The sequence below is a fragment of the Balearica regulorum genome, chromosome 3, assembly GCF_011004875.1.
Source record: "Balearica regulorum gibbericeps isolate bBalReg1 chromosome 3, bBalReg1.pri, whole genome shotgun sequence".
Taxonomy (NCBI): Eukaryota; Metazoa; Chordata; class Aves; order Gruiformes; family Gruidae; genus Balearica; species Balearica regulorum.
In genome coordinates, this window is record NC_046186.1 from 96,920,631 (window position 1) to 96,940,052 (window position 19,422).

At 36.6% G+C, this 19,422-nt stretch overlaps 1 protein-coding gene across 4 annotated transcripts in view; it reads left to right on the forward strand.

Annotated features, from left to right (window-relative positions):
• Positions 1–19,422, forward strand: part of SRBD1 (S1 RNA binding domain 1) — a 131,343-nt gene that overhangs the window by 11,944 nt on the left and 99,977 nt on the right. For all 4 annotated transcript variants that reach the window (XM_075749083.1, XM_075749085.1, XM_075749084.1 and 1 more), the window contains 6 exons: positions 601–718; positions 858–996; positions 3,785–3,881; positions 5,290–5,425; positions 10,869–10,972; positions 15,202–15,309. In XM_075749083.1, coding sequence (XP_075605198.1) covers positions 601–718; positions 858–996; positions 3,785–3,881; positions 5,290–5,425; positions 10,869–10,972; positions 15,202–15,309 — 702 coding nt within the window. The remainder of the gene's footprint in view (positions 1–600; positions 719–857; positions 997–3,784; positions 3,882–5,289; positions 5,426–10,868; positions 10,973–15,201; positions 15,310–19,422) is intronic.

Here is a 19,422-nt window from a genome sequence, read left to right on the forward strand (position 1 = left end):
AGGGAGCAGACTTGCCAGCTGTTCTGTCAACATGGTGTCTTCCTGCTTGTATTCCCTGCTATCCCCTAGCAAGAGATGCTTTTCAAAGAGGGAAGGTGACCTGAGAGCATTCTTGTCTGATCAACTAATTTAAATCATAGCAAAACACCTTTGCCGTTTGCAGTTGCTCACGGATATCTTGTTGAAGGTCTAAGATTTTAAAATCTGGTACCCTGTAGTTGACGCTGCAGAACTATCTTGATGTGAATTACAGCTGTAAGTGCTCATCAATGTGGATTTAACTTAGGGCCTTTTTATTTCGCCTCCAGGCAGGTAATCTTGCAAAAATGTATACAGCAGTAATAACTATCAGTATTGTTTCATGTTTTTTTCTTAAAGCTACCACAAGATATTTTGATACAGTTTTGAACTAGTTGGAGGAAGAGAGTAATAGTTAGAAACTCTTTTGGATTATCAGACTTGGTTTATTGAGGATTAGCATGAGATACAATCTTCAGGGGTTTCAGAGAGCTTCAGCAGTGGAATAAACAAGGTCACAATCAATAGCCTTTTTAATCCACCATGAAATGTGACTATTAATATCAATCTCTTGCATTTTAGTACTGTTGCAAAGAAGACGCATACAATGATACAGAAGTTGAAGAAAGAAGGGAAATTATCTGGATGCCTTTTAACAGCATTATTAAATTGCAGAACTTTGGAAGAATTAGACCATGTGGTCAGTACACTAGTCTTTTTCAGATCATCCTTAGTTTAAATGTAATCTTGCACAACTAAATAGTGGGTAGTGCAAAGTACATAGCATGACTGAAATATTTCCTTACCTTTTATTAACTGTCTTTTTTGTTTCTTTTAAGTCTGCACCTTATAAAACTGGGAGTAAAGGCACCAAAGCCCAGAGGGCCAGGCAGCTGGGATTAGAACCTGCTGCCCTCTCCCTCCTGCAGAATCCTGTGGAACTTAATCTCTTTTCTTACATTAGACCCAATACCAAAGGTAAGTGCTCTGCTTCTGTAAGCAGTAATGCCCTAAATGTCTGAAAATATTTTAAAAGAGGAATTACTTTAATTGTCCTAATGATGCTGGAAGTTATGCAACTATTTTAAATTCAACAGTTCTTTTAGCAACATGTTTACATTTAATGCAATGGCTCTCCAACCCTTCCTGTCTTTTTGTATTGTAAGTAGTAATAATCCTGGTATACAAGAGGCAGAAGTCTGGAGATGTTATAGTTGACATCTATATTTACTGATAAGAGAGGAGGAACTGCGTGGCATACCCGAGACCTCTCCGCCGTTCTACTCCAACTGTTTACTGAAGATTCAACGCTTGATTGTACAAGGGGCTTATGCTCATACTCTGTGCTGAAGTAAATGTCACCCATCAAAGCATATCTTAATAAAAACTGGCCCTGGTGATTGGGAGTGAGTGGGAGTTTTCATTACAGAATGATAGTAGGGGTTGGAGAAGATGTAATCTCTGAAATTTGAGCAGGAACTTTAACGATGTGATTGTCACATATAGACTGCAAAATTGTGTTTCTTTGTGAATGCAGTTATGGGTGAATCTGTAGGGGGCAATCTCTGACAATAAAATAGGAAGATTGCAGCAACCTTCTGTATGGTGTTAAAATAAAGATGTACTTTTATTCTTCCCTGCCCCAACGCTTACTTTTTGAATTTTAACATAACGGTACTGAACCTCCTTAGTGAGGCGGACTCTTCCCACTTCAGTTGTTGTTTTATTTTACTTAAATATTGTTTATAAAATGATCCTAATTTTGCATTGAAAATCAGTTACCAAATATTCTGATTGTTCAATGACCACATTTTAGCATATATCATTACTTTATACAGCAGTATATTGCAACTACGTATCTGACTATTCTGGCAGAGTCTAAAGAGCCAAAAGAAAATCTTCATGGTGAGAGTTCAAATAAATTATTCAGGGTGCATTCAGAAGGAAGTGCTATTTGTTGCAGTGTAAACATCTTAGTCTTTGAAAATCAGTACACCTATTTTCAATTTTGTGCTAAAAATAATGTTGCTTAGGCTTATGTAATGGCTTTCATTTGAAAGGCTCATCAGAAATTACATACATCCTTGAACTGGGTCACTTTTATCAACTTGGGAGCCAGTTTGACAACCTATATATAGCTTGAGATCAGAGTGAATTTTTTTAAAAGGATGAGCCATTTGCCATACAGAAGAGTTTTCATCAAATCTTAATATTCAGTTCTTTTAAATTCCCAGTGTTTTTAAACTTATACTAAAAATAAACTGAAATAAAAAAAACAGTTCATGTTTCAAAGCCAGATATTTGAAAGCAGACTCACCAGAAAACTTTGTTCTTCCTTTTAGTTGTATGCATGATCAAATATTTCTTTAATTACACAAGCATGTGCTGTTTTTAATGGACACAGTAACATGTCCATGTGAGTGGTGCTTGTTGAATGGGAACTTTTTGATTATTTCTTTAATCCTGACTGGTTTTGGCCTATTCCATCTATTCCAATTCTCTGCAGTTGCCATGTATGCTTCTGGTACTTGAATATCTCAATTCATATTTAATATAATGGATGTTTTATAATTCCCTTAGATTTGTATGACATAACATTACTTTTACCATGAGAAACACTAACGCGTAGATGTAAGGATCCAAACTCCACAACTTCTGAGCGGTTTAGGCATTTAGTAACATATTCTCCCATTTTTATTTTTCTTTCTGGCAGGTAAGTTTAGCTTCCTCTTTTTAAATAAAGGGCAAGATTAATTTTTTATAATGTGTAACTCTATAGCCCAATCAGAAGCAGGTTTCTGGATTAAAGACAACTATTAGAGCTATGCATTTTTTTTAAAATGGTGTTAATAAAGCTCTTTCAACATATTGGTAGTCCATCAGACAGCAGAATGAAAAATAATGTGTATTGAAGGAGACAGTTAATGCTGCATCTGCCAACTCTAGCATTCTTGCTTTTTGCTCTGAAGCATTTGTTACTGACTGTTGCTAGAAACAGGGTTAGATATTTTGATTTAAAATAAAAGATGTCAGTTTTATTTCGTTGCCTTCTGGTTCTGGTCCAGTTCAACCACTGTGCTAAGGGGAATACTGTACCACTACTTCTGGCCTTTTGAAGTGAGGGATGGTTCTGTGTGTGGGAAAACTGAATGATTCTGTTATCAGCTCTCTAGAATACTTTGTGGAGACATTTTATGACTTCACCGTTTGAACAGTGTTTTGTGGGAGAGGATGAGGGTACCCTTACCTCAGAAGTATCACTGTGCAAGCTTCTGCTACAAACCAGTGGAATACAAAACTATTTCTCCGAGAAAAGACAGGATTGCCTGCGAAGATTTTAGGCAGTTTCTGTATCAGTAGCAAAACGTGTAGACTTCTGCTGCAGTTACTCATTTTATTACAACCTCAACAATTGTACTTTAATATCCATGTTCATTGTTGTAAATAATTCACTTGCATCATAAATGTCAAGCTCTGTTAGCATCAAAGTAAAAACAAACATTTCTTTCATTTTAGTGTCATGTTGACTTATGATACTGCATTGGTCACTTTAGGCTTATTTAAAATATAATGGGTTCAGATGTTCTGGAAAGGAAGCTTTAGTAAAAAAAAATTCTAATGAATTAGGATTCTTCATTGAAATCTCTACAAATTAGTCAGATATCTTGCACCAATTTTCTTTCAGCTTGTATAAATTAGTGCTTGTAGAGTTGTGTAAAGTGATTTTTCACATTAGTTTTTTTTATAATTTTTTTTTCCTTCTAAGGACTTTCAACTATCCAGGAAGTAGAGGCTGGAGTTCAACATATTTTAGCGGACATTTTTGCTAAAGATAAAGATACACTGGATTTTATCAGGAAATTGTAAGTTTGACTCTTTCTAAACTTCCTTGGTTCCATGGTAACATTCAGTCTCCTAGGCTGCAGATACATAACTAACTTTTTTTAATGATGTGAAAACAGTGTTACTGTGAGATTGATTTACGTCCATTCCTTCACTTGTGCTGGAGGTACATTCATTGGCCTTTCTGCCTGCCTGGCTGCCAGTGGAGGAGAGACCTGCTGTGAGCATGGCATGATGCTGTGACTCCTGAAGACTGAAAAATTCTCTGTGGCTCTGCTCCACATAGAGCAAATCTCACTTGCAGTTAGTGATCTATAAGGGAAAGCTTTCTCTCCTTGCACTTTCTTCGAGCTATAACTTTCAGAGGTGCATCTGCTTAAGCTGTTGCTCCAGTATTTACTGCTTGACGCTGCTCAGTGTAATTAGGATGCAGTGATGGTTGATTTTGGCATTGGTAGTCAATAAGACAAACAAATATGACTTATTAAAGCAGGAGTTACCAATCCTTTGACTGCGTTAACTGAATTTAAGTTTTCTTACATTACATGACTTCAGGGTTGTCATGTCTGAGGGGTTGGTATGACAGAGTAATAGTTGCTTGTTATTTTTTTCCTTTGCTGTGTACCATCTGGTACAGAGAACAGGGTTATAAAAGAACAGGTGCTGCCTTTGGAGCGTGCGGTGTTGGTTTGAATCAGCTCAGTGCTGTTTAGTTGACTCTAGTTTGCTGTTTATTGTGAGTAATGGCCAACTTCATCAAAAGGCTAGAGCACAGCAATGTGGTGATTTCAATGAAGGGGTTGTTTTGTAAAGGATGTGCTGTCACTACCAGACTATTGCTTTCATTCTTTTGACCACTGGAAGGTCCTCAATTGGATACACAGTGCTCTACAGATGTATCCTGTTGATTTAAAGTGTGTTGTATGTATAATAATCATCAGGAGCGTTCAGGAAGCTATCTGTTTGGGATCCCTCCTACTCCTAAAAATAATGAAAACTTTTATGGGTGTTAAGTACTCAAAACAAGAAATTAATTCTGAGGCTGGATAGGTACAAGAGAGAGAGATGTTGCCTTTGTATAAAATAGATTACTCTAAGTTTTTTGCAACTTCCCAAAATCTGTTGTGTGAAGTTGAACCAATAGCTGACCAGACTGAAGTGCAGATGGTGGCTTTTGAGTATCCATTCCCTTCAGATGTGTTCAGCTTTTTCTGTGGTCTGCTTGAATTTCTTCTCTTAGTATAGTCCAGTCAGTATGTGTTATGTCAGTCTCAGCATTAAGCTATGTAATACAGTTCTGCAGTTATAGTTAACATAACTTGTAATTGGGCAGACTCCAAACTTCGTGTTTTATTTAAGAAATGGACTAATGACTTGTTACAAGTTTCATGCTGAAATACCTTGTAAACATTTATTTCTTTTATTCAGATGTCAGCAAAGGTACATTTGTATCCAGTCAGCCTTGGCAAAAGTGTCATCCAAGAATGGAAATGAAAAAGATATTGATAAATTCCAACTGTACCATGAGTTTTCTTGTAATATAAAGAACATTCAGCATCATCAGGTACAGCTACAAATTTGTATTTTTTTTCTTAGAATTCTAACTATAGCAAAATGGATTTGCTTTGAATTATGTTGCTTAAAACTGATTCTGAAGATAATTGATTTTGCTTTTCAGTTATCAAAGGTAATAGAAACTTTCAAATTCTTGAAATGCAGGACTAAGCTGTTAATCTCTGCCTTAAGAAATTGAGCAAAGGGCTTCTTATTCAGTATGCTCATTGTCTAATTCTCATTAAATACTTATAATGATATATGTATTGGAGATGTCAATACTGGTGTGATTTATTTTCAGCATATGTCATGCCCTCCCTTTTCCTGGTGACAAGTGCATAGCAAGTGTTATCAGGAGGGGGATAAAGGCTAAGCGATAATTTATGGTCTGTAGGGGTGAGACTGGTGTAGTAGTGGCATAGTAGTGGAAGTTGCTTGGTTGGAGCATGTGTGAAGCAAACTTGGATAAACTTACTGTTTGTTTCTTTTGGATGTTTGCTGCAGCATTGAGAGTGCTCTGAGCCATTTGACACTAAATCTGTCAGGTGAAACTGGTGAGAAGTATCAGAGAAGGATCCAGAAAAAAAAAATTCGAGTTGACCTACAAAAGCAGCTCATGGGAATGTCCCATATACTACCCCAAAAATGTGTTTGTTTTGCAAGTCATCAGTATTTCCTTCTGTGAAGCATCTTTGGTCATCCTAAGCCCCAAGCCTACACCTACATTAGAAAAAGAAATAAGGGATGAAGCAAACTTAGTAGCTGATGAGAAGCAGATGAGTTGATAGCTAGGTTGCCTCTGTTATAGAATTTCAAAGGCTGAAGTGTTATGCACTCAACACAACTGTCAGGACCTTTGTGCTGATTCATAGCTAATCACCTAGTGAATTGTCTCTTGGTTTTGTCAATTACCTAGCTTGAAAAAACTAAAAAACAAGCCAAAACAAAAAAAACCGCACCAAAAAGACCCTCTCAGTTGCTTTCAACCAAAAAATAGCTTTTTCCTTTAGAAGATGGCCTTATTCTACAGCTGAATGATTTTTCTTTTGTATCTATGAAATGCTTTCATTTTCTCTCTGCTTGCTATTTTAAAAGTGTGATGTTTTGACTTAATAAAGGATTTTCTTCCATGTCTTGAAATGATGATATTACAAAAAATAGAGCAATCTAAGACTACTGTGGAGACGCAGTAGTCTTAGATTGGGGGTTGGAACTAGATGACCTCTGAGGTCCCTTCCAACCCAAACCACTCTATGATTCTATGACATATCACAAAGATTGGTAGATTCATCAGGAGACTGTGTTGCACTGTATGGATTTTTTTTGTTTGGGTGCTTCACTGTTGAGTGAATATTTGGGCTGTCAAAGACACTTTAGTTTTTCCTGCACTGAAAGTGGTGAATACTGAGATATGCGATGTGTATTGGGTATACAAGTGTTTCCTGGGATGATGGTATGATTTACTTCTTGTCTGAGGCATTCTTTTTCATGTTTTACATAAGGAAAACTGTTGCTGAGGTAGAAACCAGATTTCCCAAACGTGGTCAGCATTCTGACTATGTGGCTGCACTGTTTCTTATCTAGAATGTGTCCTTAGTTTGTCTGTTTGATGTTAAGATTAACTTGATCTGTTTTGGTTTATTTCTTCTTGTGTCTGTCACTAACCTTAATGCTTCTTCTTTTTCCCATTCTGGCTCTCCAGTGAAGTAATAACCACTGTTCTTGCAGCTGGTAGTCCTGCAATCATGGGATGTTTTTGCACTCTTACGTGTTGTCTTCCATCTGTATATTACTGCTATTGGCTATTCTAACATGTTGAATAATTCCCTATTACGACTCTTAAGAGTTGTTTGTATTTCACTGAGGTTTCAGGCCCAGGGTATGTCAGGGCTCTTTTGTACTAGCTGAGGAAAAAATGCATTTTATGATCATCTGACATGTGCGGTTTGCAGAGTTCCCTGTTTTGTAAATATACTGTAACTTCTCAATTCTGTTGATTTTTGGTTCTTGATTAGTTTTCCAGTTCCTTTCTTTGTCTCCCTTTTGTGTTTTGATGGTGAAATAAGGAAATTAAAAGTGTGTTCTCTATCTGCCATTTCTTCCTTAAGCCTAAACCCCTAGTACTGTACTTTTGAAAGTCTTTCTCATAACCCTCAATTTCTTTATTACCTGACCTTACTACCCTGCCAAAGCAAATTACTGTTTGTTTTCTCTTTTCTTGTTTTATAACCATCCTTTTTATTACCAAAAAATCTTTAGTTTCTTCTTCACCTAAGACTTTGAAGAAATACTTCTTCTCTGCATTCAAAAAGCTGGTTAAAAATGTGTTCTTGAATGTGCTTTGGGAGAGGTGTACATGTCTTCAAGTGAAGAAATTCTGTAGTTTGGTTCAGGATTTTTAAAAGGAGCTTATATGTAAAAAAGATACAGGTAACCCTGAAACTCAGAGGGATTGAAAAAAAAATTACTAATCCCTCAGGACTGCAGGTTAAATAGCTGTGTTTGAAGAACACTTGCAAAATCCACTGTTTTGAAGACCTTCTCTTTTCCTTTGGTGACTGCACAGACAAGTATTCTTAATGCATTTAGCTAGAGGCAAAAGTAGAAGACAGCTTTAAATCACCTCTTTGCAGAGTTGCAAATAAAGGATTCCATAAAACACTGCACTGAAACCAGTCATTGCCATGAGTATGGAAGCGCTGGTAATCTTAAAGGTCTGTGTACAACCTGAACTCTGCTCTAGCTTACATGTAAGTAAGGGGACGGGCAGCAGACAAGCATGTTACCAGTAAGAGGATAAGCTGTGTCTTTATGACCAAAGCATTTGTAGCCATGAGCATGTCTTGCAGCTTGTAGTAGAACGAAGTAACTGGTGTGCAGTACACTGCAGCTTGGTTCTGCAGCTGTCACTGGACACGCTGTAGTTCTGGGTGACTTTCTGTGCCATTGTCAGTTTGTGTGTTGAGACATGCCATGAAATTATCAGGACTGCTGTGGAGTCAGGTCATTTGACTGAAAAAGCTAAAATACTGAACCTGAAATGAGAAAAAAAATTCACTTGTTTAAAAAGCCTGACTCCAGATTTTGACATAATGGGATACCTGTAGGTGTTTCCAGCTGGACTATTTTGCTGTCGGGAGGTTCAGCCACAGTTCCTTCCTTTGGCAGCAAGGAGAACCTGACTGGACTCTTAGGATGTAGTTGGGTAGCTATACCAACACTGTCATAACGAAGGAAAAAAGTCTTTCAAGAGTTTATTTGAATTTTTGACTAATTGTAAACAGTTCAGTGTTTGTGTATGCCTTGGGGTTGCTTTCCTCTATTTGGAGATGACCAAATTGGTGGGAGGGAAAGAATTCATGAATAAAGTGTAATGTTTGAGGCAAGTGCTCTATTTTCAATCTCGTACTTAAAGGAATGGGAAATTAAAGTCCTTGGCAAAATATACAAACCTTATTCAGTGAGTTTAAGTAAATCTGGAACATAGAAGAGAGCTGTGCAATGTGAAGGATGTTGTATTTTTCTACTAAACAGAATAAGGTTTGATAAATCTTGTGACTAGATCAAATTATTGTTCTTGCTTTCTCTTAAAAAATGTATGTTGTTTTTATTAACCCTTCCCCTGGATCTGTTCCAGTCTTGCATAAAACCAGTCTTTCAGTCTTTCTCCAGAACTGAAAGCTTGCTTTGAGTATAGAATAGCTGTATTTGAACCTGTTACTTAGGGGAGGAGGAAAAAAAGAAGAGGGGAAAAAAAAACCCAACAAACAAAACAACCCACCTTCTATATCTTAGGGAGAGAAACTCAGTAATTACTTTAATTGATCATTTCCTGTATGGTGGTGCTTCTCTGAAGACGTGTCATGTAGAACAGGATAGGCAGATTGTTTAAGAATAAAAATGTAAAAAATAGTAGTGACTGCAATACAGCTGGTTTAAGTTCAGGTGACTGACACATTCTGCAAATGGAGTGCCAGGGAACAAAATGTGATGCAAATATTGACCCCGCTAACAGTATGCTGAATGATGACATTATAATTTTATCAGATACATTCTCTGTGAGCATCATTTTGATTTCATTTTAGTTTGACATTTAAGTTTCTCTCTTTTTTTTAAATAAAATCAGAATAAACATGAAAGCATTTGATTTGTTAAAATGTGTCTTTCTAATCTCTACATGAAAACATTTGCTTTGGCAGTCAAGGTACCAGATGCTATAATATTTCACATGCAATCTTTATTATTAGCTTTGTTGTTCAATGATATGTCAGGCCTGGTATGTCACAGGAGCAGTAAGGCTGAGGAATATAAATTGGTACTATGTCCTGGAGTCATTTTAAACCATTGTATTTAACATATGTGACATGTCTGAGTTAGCTAGTGATTGAATTAAAGTTCATGATTGACACAGAATGCTCTGTTGTGACAGTGCTCAGGGCCTGCTACATACAGCAACATGTGTAGTCATACAGGAATGTCAACTTCTAGCAGGATTTTTTTTTTTTGCACTTGGAAGTATTTTAAAAGGGAAAATGAAATCTAAAGACATGATTTTTATTTGTAGCTGCTTCTAGCTATTATTCTGTTTCTAAAATCTCTTGACTGCTGAGTTTTCTTAATAAATACTGTAAGGATTGCTTCAGATGAGCACTCATCATGCTCACAGAGAGGTTAGTATAGTAAATAACCACCAGTATCCTCCAGGATCCACCACTCATGTTATGATCTTAGTTTTAAATGTAGAGCCACAGACTTCCATTTAAGAGAACTCTGTGCAGATAGCATGTGTGCAACCAGATGTAGCTTTAGATCATGAACATGCAGTTGTGTACACAAGACTCTGCCAGAAATACATATTTTAATACATTTTAAGGCTGGAGTGTTAATATTAACGTAAAGAGCGTATCTACAGTATTTTTGGCTGTTTATGAACTAGATGTGAATAAGTCAAAAATTCATGCTCTTTCCAATTAGGCTGATTACCTTTTGTGTCACAAGTTCTGGTTAATAATTAATTTTAAATTTGGATTCATCTTGGGAAGGAAAATGAATCCTGAAGCTTAGGACTAACTTTTTCCCTTTCTGATCTCTAGTTCTGATTGGAATCACTTTTCAGTTCATTTCTTGAGTTTTAATTTGGGTTATTAAACAAGATTATTTCACCAACTACATTCATGCTGACTTGTATTATTATAAGCATGTGTTTAAGATAAACTGGATCTGAGATTGCAGGCTCCAGGAAAAATGTATGATTTGCTATGCCACGGCATGATTTAATCTGTGTTTAAATTGTGGATGTTATCTGTACATGCTAGTACTTTTTGAACTGATTTACTGTACCACCATCATGATTTGCTACAGAATGTCAAGCAAGCGCATACACAAATGTTGATAAGTTTATCTTTTGGATATTTTGTGTGTCATCTGTCTCTGCCATTTATGTTTGCACTCAGATTCTGGCCATTAACCGAGGGGAAAATCTGAAGATCCTGACAGTGAAGGTCAACATTCCTGACGGGGTGAAGAATGAATTCTGTTGGTGGTGTGTCAATGAAAGGTCTGCGTGGATACATATTCTTACAGAAATTTTTTTTTTTATAGACAGCTGCATACTGAAATGTACCTCATGTCTTGTTACATTAAGAGAACAATTTAAACGAATACTTATTAGATTAGATGAAATTAGTAAGTGGATAATTCTTATTCTGTATTTCCATCTGCTGTAGCATTATGCTGAAAAGATCATGCCTTTGGCCATATTTGGGGAGTTCTGGCACCATTTTCAAGCAATTGAATTTTTTTTAAAATTTTGGTAGATTATTTCTTACTAACTTGCTCTTACAAGTTGCTTTTTTAAGCCTGTAGTGAGATGTTTAGTGTTGCATAATTTTGAGGGTTTTTTGCAGAAATTTAGGTTAAATATATGTTGTTTTGTGCAATATCTCTGTCAGTCTTTTTCTTGGAAACTGCACCTTGATGTCTTCTGTTGGAGAATATTGTGATTCAAACTGTGCATCTTCCTTGCACGTGTATAGAAGACCGGTTTCTCTTTCTCAGTAGTTTGAGATATTGGGCGTTGTTCTGAGGATGTCTTAGAAACTCCTACCTTTGCATGCTAAAATTGAATAACCAAAAGGAGGAAAAAAAGATAGGAGAAGATGCACTTTTAAAAAATGTGTAAAATTGTATACTGTGATTCTGGTTTAGCATGTATTTTTTTATTCCATGTCAAGTCCAAGAAAGGGATGTGGTAAAAATCTTCCTAGTCACTGTAGACGTTTAATAGTTCTGTTTTCCAACATGGAAGCCTCTGAAAGAGTTAAACTGTTGTTTGGCCAGATAACATAATATGATCTAAGACTAACAGTAAGTAACTGTTTTCAGTAAAGTATCAGGATTGATAAACACACCGAAGTTTCATTCTAGTCTTAATACTTGTAACAGAATTTCTGTCCTCCCCCCAAGATGTATATTCTGTAGGCAGAACATATCTGTCAGTCTTGTTTTTACTGCGTCTATGACAGAATTTGGAAGCACTGTGAGCCACAGATAATGGAACAGCTTGTCACTGCTACACAAATGAAAGTGGGATGTAAATTGAGATATTTTTGGCTGATTACACTTTTGTGAGTCATCTAAGATAAAAAGAATATTGACCTTGGAAATGGAACTACTTATTAATACTTAGCATTCATGAGGCTATATATGCTTATGGCTTTTTACTATTTAAGGACAACTTCTCCACCATCAGAAAACTTCAGAAGGAATGATTTTAGTAGATCTTGTTGCATTAACATCTAGGACAGATTCTGATCTTTCTCATTAGATTGACAACTGTGTTATCAAATTGACAAATAGTAAATGTGCGTTCTGCCCTGCAAGCTTGGAAATGACTGCCCAAGGGTGAGAGTTACATTATTTTCATTGCATCGATTTACTGTTGAGAGCAGAAGGTTAAGAACTTTTGTTTGAGGCATGGATGTCAAAACTTTGCAAAGGTATTAACTAATTTACCGAAGGTCACACACAAAATCAGTTGCAGAACCAGAAATGCTGTGTTACTACAGAGTTTGGCCGCTATTCCAGCCACAAAACAGTATCACCTACTGCCTATTCAATTAGTAGCAAATATTCTGACGTTTATGTGTTCTTCTGAGGCAATTTTTTAGCATTAAATGCCCCTGCAATGGAAAGTGGGTTTGGAAGACTGGAGTACTTCATTAATGCATTGAGATCCATGTAGATGCTCTCTAAGATGACTGTATTTTCTTTGCAAGTTCAGAATATTCATTAGCCTGTAGAAGCATCTATATTTTCTCAAAATTCAGGTTTGTGCTGAAAACCAAGGAATATCCTTATGCCTGGCCATATGGATTGTATTTTTCCCCAGAAGACGGCGTCTCTGTGGTTTGACAGTGAACTTAGCTCCATTAACACTAGAACTGCACTGGTCTCAAAGGCTTAGTTGTGAAGTAGGACACGGGAAAAGGATTGGTGAGAAACAGCTGGAGGGGGGCTGCTTAGCTAGCTTTGAGTGTAAAGACAACACAGAGTTGTTCCTTGGGAAGGAGCGAGAGTTTTTTCCCAAGTGGGATCGCAGCCTTGAAAATTAAGTCCAGTTTTTGATAATGTTTTTTCAGTTTTCAGAAAAAAACTTTCAGATCCGATGTGAGGTCTATGGTACAGGCCTTAAAGGCATGTTTTGTGGGTGGTTACTTAATACTAATTAATTAATACTAGTGACTCTTAATGTGGGCTGTCTTAATTCTGTTGATGTATAGCTTCACCCTCTGAGGCGTATCAGTAGTCTAAGCCATTTATGCTTATGGTGGACCCTGTTATAAGCGCGCATGTGCAGAGAGCTGATGAGCTCAGTAAGATGATATTATTTATATGGAGTTTTTCCTAAATAGGGCTTCATTTAAAGGGCTTCGAATGTCAGCTCTTGATTATTTAATCAAGAAAAATCTGTTCTTAGAGGGAAGCTTAACTAGGCTTTCATGATCTTTAAAATTATACACATATGCTTTTGCTTTGTTTTCTGCAGTGAAGTGGATTTTTCTTTCCTTGTGAAGTATTGGAATGATTAAAATGCAGTATTTGCTGTGATTGAACCTACTGTTTGAGTATTTTTGCATTTGTAGCAATTTTAGGATTTCTACATTTTTGCTTGTACATAGGTAATAAAAATATCTGCTGTGATAAACTATTTAGAGAGAAAAGGTTTGCTGTCTAACTTTAATGGATGCGAGAGAGGGGGAAACAGCTGCCACGTTTCCAAATTCACTCTTATTTGTGCTGAGGATACTTCCAGGGGGAGTGTAGTCATACTCACCACCTGTAAAAACTTTGTGTTTATAGAATTGGATGGCAATAAGGAGGTTTAAAGGCTCTGCCAGTTTTATATAGGTATGGAAAGAGTCTCTAGTTACAAATAAGTATAATAGAACTATTTGCAAAAAACTGTTAGCAAAGCAGTGAGGTCATGTGGCTAAGCAGTCACAACTCTGGATGTTGTAAAACTAAATGGTAAGCTTAATTCTGCTCCTATGTCTGTCTATGTTTATGCAGTGTTGACTTGATCACACATTTCTCAACTATTATATGTGCAGACACTTAGAAAAGCTGTTTCAGGAAATTGTAGATCCCCTTAAACATCTGAAAAGCTGTCTGAGTAGGAGCAATTTAGGATTCTCAGTATTTCTGAGAGTGCAAGTAAACAAAGTCAAAAGTAAATTTCAGTCCTGTTTTTACCTTGGCCTGCACCTGGACACATAATCATATGGCCATAATTCTATCATCTTGCATTTAAAAAAAACAACCACCAAACAAAAAAAAACCTTACAAAACTTACCCACACATTAAAAAAAATAGGAATGTATCTTGCTTTGCAGTTACGGACCCAGGCATGTTAAAAAAAAAAACAAAAACTAAATGTTATCAATATTTTTAAAAGAAATAACAAACAAGTGGGCTGTAGTAGAAAATATTCATAGTCTTTACTTCTGTTTGAGTATAATATATCTGGCTGCATCTTTCTACTTAGAAAAGGGAACACTCCAAAGAGGTTGGCTGAGAAAATGTTGGGAAATAGCATTGTGTTTATTTGGGATTACTTATTTTTCCCTTTTTGCTAGAATATTATTTATACTTTAAATATATCAGCAACAGGTAAAAGAGAAGAATAGTTTGCAAATTGTTTGGGTTTTGTTTGTTTTGTGGTTTTTTTTAAGAACTGCTGCAAAATTGATAGATTTCATTGAGTTTGTATAGAGATACTCAAAGCATTCCAAATGAGATTTGAATTGGGTTTCATTGACTTAGTTTAACCCTTGTGTTTCTATCTGGATGCAATTGCCTTAAATCAGTAGTTCTGCAGTGACACAGATGATGTTTAGTCATTTTTTATGTATCAAGGAATATGCAACTGTAATAATAATATGGAACCAAGTTGTTCATTCAGTTTGTGGTAAGCTTTGACTTCTCAAAGTGAAGACCAACATTTTTATTTTATATTTTCTCTAAACTATAAAATATGATTGCATTCTAATCCCTAACAAAAAAAAATAGGACTTGTCCCTTGTCTGAAAGTAGAACCATGAGCAACTTCTCATTCCATTCATATTTGAAGCTATGATTCCATTGCCTAATTATTGTAGTAACTCTGCAGTAACTTATAGGACATTACACTCAATATAGAAGTCTCTTTTTGAAAATTCCCTTTTTATCTGCATTTATGCATATGTTTTTAATTTTTTTTATTTTTCTTTTTATATTCTCTTGCAGATGGAGACCCAAACAATTTTTAAAACCAGAATTAATGAGGATACTACGGAATTCAGTAGAGGATGCATATAAACGCCTTATATATCCTCTCCTCTGTAGAGAATTCAGGTAAGCCCAGAATGAATGTGTATTTTCATACTACCAATTTCTTAACAATTCCCTCCCCAACTTTTAATTAGAATATCTTTTATCCATTTGAAAATATCAGCATGTTTTTAGTCTTGGTTCTGTAGACTTGTGGCCCTATTCAGTTTAGGCTACAGTAGAGAAATGATCTTTCTGTGAAGACGTTCTATATGTTTAAATATTTTTTGCTTGTACATTTATCTAATAAAGTACAGTTTAGATCTACATTACTATAATAGTTGCATCTTTATCTTTGTGTTAGCATAAATCATTATGTCACTGAATTCTCCCAGCATTTCTTCATGTCACAGCGATAGTACTGTCAGTGACATTGTTCTGACTCCTCTCTGACCTGTCTGAAAGAAACCGGTGAAGTAATTGTTGTGGTTGGAAGTGTCCCTTGTGTTTGTCATCTGCATTTTGTGGCAAAGGAATTAGTCATAGTGTTAGTCTGATACAATTTTGTGGGTATCGTGATGGCTCTGGAGAAGTCAGTAAACTGATTTCTGGTGATACTATAGTAATGATGTCATCAGACAAAGTGTCACTTGTAAGATCTGTAGTATTGTTCTAAATTTAAAGGCAATTTAAAACTTGGTATCAAAGTAACATTAATTAAATAGGGTATCTTCATGGTGTAGTACAGGAGTTTACTACATCATTGAAATGATTTAATATGTCAAAAAGTCTACATGTAAAAGCGTTGTCTTCTAATGGCTAACAGTATTGATGGTGTGATTCTTCTCTTGAATATGAGAGAAGCTCCCCAAAGCCTGATATGTTTGATTCTGGCAAGGCTTTCTGATATGTGACCTAGATGTTAATACCTGTTTTGAGGTAGTTCAAATGTAGTTTATCAGAGAGAACCTGTTTCTTGGACCAGAAATGTTGAAATTACTTGTATCAAAATGACATGTGTTGGCTATTCAGTACCTAAAATCAGCAATCACGTTCTGAAATGTAGTACTTCTGTACCTGCCTGGCTGTGCTCTTATGTTTCTGTTCAAATTCGAGCTGTTTTCCTGGTACTCTTTTTCCTGAGCATCATTGCCTGGATGTTCTATGTTCTCCCTTTCTGAAAAGAACTGTCAAAGTTTTGAACAGCAGATAATGGCTTTTGGGTTTCTTCAGAACGGTATGTTGTGTTTGCTCATTACATTGCAAGCAAGATCGCTTCACCTCTTTTGATTAGTGACCCTGAATTTTGCTACTGTGAATTTCACAGATTTTTGAAAGTGCTGAGTTCACTTACTTTTTTGTGACCACAGTACATGTAGCTACTTCAGGGGAGGCACTGTGCCTATTGTTCGGCTGAAATGATGAACATCTCATGATGGTGAGTCCAACTGTTGGCTTCTGTCACGTGAGTGTGAAAGTACTTGTCATTCCTAGTCTTTTCTACAATAAAACTATTCTAAATAGAGAAAAAAGACTTACCATTTAGTGGGGTTTGGTTTTATCATAAATAGGCAAACTGATGTAAGGATCCTTCAAGGCTCTTTTGTGTTTTTGCTTCATGGTTCCTCCTACAGGACTGTTGTGGCCTATGTCTCGTGTGTAACACTGAGGGTTGCTGCAGCAGTAGGTTGCTGAAGGCTTTCTGTTCTCTTAATTTAAAAAAAAAAAAAAGCTTCCTTCTCTACTACTTCCTAGATGTAACTCACAAGTCATAAATGCAAAGAATACAAAGCTTGCTGCCTGTTCCTGAGTGGATGTCTGCTTATGTTTTACTCTTTGTGATAATTTTGCATGATTGGCTGCATCTGGTTAGGAAAAGCTGAAACATCTCCTGTAGAGAGGAATGCAAAGCACCTGCCAGTAGTATTTCTGGTCTATGACCACTTAACTCTTATCCTTCTTTTTATTCTCTTTCCACACACACCAGAAGCTCATTTTTAGGACTCTTGCAAAGGGCTGCTAAAGTATTCAATACATCCTTTTAGCATTAATATTTCCAACCCACCCCCCACTGTTCTTTTTTTCTTTCTTTTCTTTTTATTATCACTAAATGTTGGAACAGAACACTTCCAAGAGTGTATTGAAATTTCTGGTGCTTCTAGTGATCAGAAGAATGAAACTTGCCAGCAAGACGGTTACCTTATTTATTGTTTAATTTCCTTTCTTCCACTCTGTCAGATACCATAATTTCTTGTATCTGGTATAATAATGTCCAGTGTTGCTTTTGGCTCTTTGAAATACGTTTTATTTTGTTGCAGTACTGCATGGAATGATTCCATCAGGATTTGATGCAAGTGATGTGGCATGGACATATTTTTTAATGGATAATCCTTTCCTAATTTTCCATGCTTTCTCAAAGTGAGTGCTTTCTCTCCCCTGTCTTCAGGGACACAAACATTTCTCTCTATATCTTGTGTCGCACCTGAAGCTAGTTTGCAGATATTTTTCCACGGAAAGGATTGCCTCTCAGACTGTATATGGAAGTGGGGAGTTTTAAATCTCAGTTTAAAAACTGACTCTTATAACACTGAATATAGAAGCTAGTAGGTCATGATTAGGTTATTTGCTTTTATTACAATATACATGTTAGTGATATACAGTCTGAGTGTTTCATGGAGTTCAAAAGAGGGGCTTGAAATTCTGACTTGGTTGATACTTTTTCATAAAGTAGCAACTGAAGGGTTTTGTTTTGTTTTTTACAAAATAACCATTCCTCTTGTGTTTAGAGAGGAGGGCTGCTATCCGCCTCTGCCTTATATCTCTGCCATATTAATGAGAATTGTCACAAATTGGAAAAACATGAAGCTGGGAATCTTGCCATTTGAATGAAGCCAGTAGTGCCCTGAAACAGAGAAAGATATTAGATTGTTTGAGGTAGCTTGATATTTGTTCAAGGATCAAATGACTATCCCAAACTTGAAATTAAGGGCCGGTACTTGGGACAGTAGATCATGTCATTGATACAAGTGTTGAGTGAGAGACAGTTAAGAGAGAAGAGGAGAGGTCTCTATTTGAAATTAAAAAATACAGGATATTATGTAATAGAAAGGACATACGTTATGTTCTCCCTACGCACCTGGCACTTTCAGTAACATTTCCTGTTACTATAAAAGTTTCTGTATATCCACGCCAATTTTAAACATGATTTCCATAAGGTGCACATAACTAATAGCACGTGTTTAGGGGCAATTTTAATTCCTGCACAAGTCTCCCCTCACAGGTGGACTGATGTGATTTGTGCAGTGTGGGAGGACTTGGCCTCGTGGGCAGTAGGGACCCCGTATCTCTGGGACAGATGGAAGGCTGGAACTTGGCCTGTCTCTGTACAAAGCCTCAAGTCCAAGACCATTCAACCTTCCCTTCATTTTCATTTCTATGCATGTATGGTTGAATCTCTGTTGTGCGTGCATGTAGAAGATACCTAAGCCTCACAGCCGTATGGATTTGCTTTGTTTTCTCTGGTCTCTCACAAGTGGCGTCAAATTGTTCTGTCTCTGGACTTTCCCTGGATGAAGCTCATTCTATGGTTTAGGTTATTTTTGTTTAATTTTTTAAGAATGGGAGAAGGATGCTGCAAGACTGAATGATCAGGAAATGAAACGGCAACGGGAATGCAGTGGAGATGAGTGTAAAATAGTGCTTGCGAGGGAAAGTAATTCTCTTTTTATATAGAATGTTATGAGCTCTGAGCTATCCTGACACTCAGGAAAGACCCTTTGGCACTGTGGAAGGTAGCTCCACAGAAATGTTAAGTGCTCAGAAGATAAGATTATTTAGTTAAGGAATAAAGACTAAACAGAGAATCATTGATTTAGTTGGCCCATATGTGGAATATTATTGGCCATTTTGGTCCCCTCACCAGAGGGGGGAGGTAGTAGAAGGATTCATTAGAGCTGGAAAAGGCCCAGTGAAGGGGAACAAGGTGTGAAATAATTTCTATGTGAAGAAGGATTGACTAGGCTATGGCACTTGAGCTTGGAAAAGAGAGGACTTAGAGGTGAACGGCATGTGAAGAGTCACATAGGGTTTCTAGGGATAAATTTTTACCCTCTTCCAGTATAAGACATAGGGGGCCATAAAAATTAAAGAATCAGCTTTCAACCAAAAGGTGGCAGCTATTTGCACAGTTTGTGATGA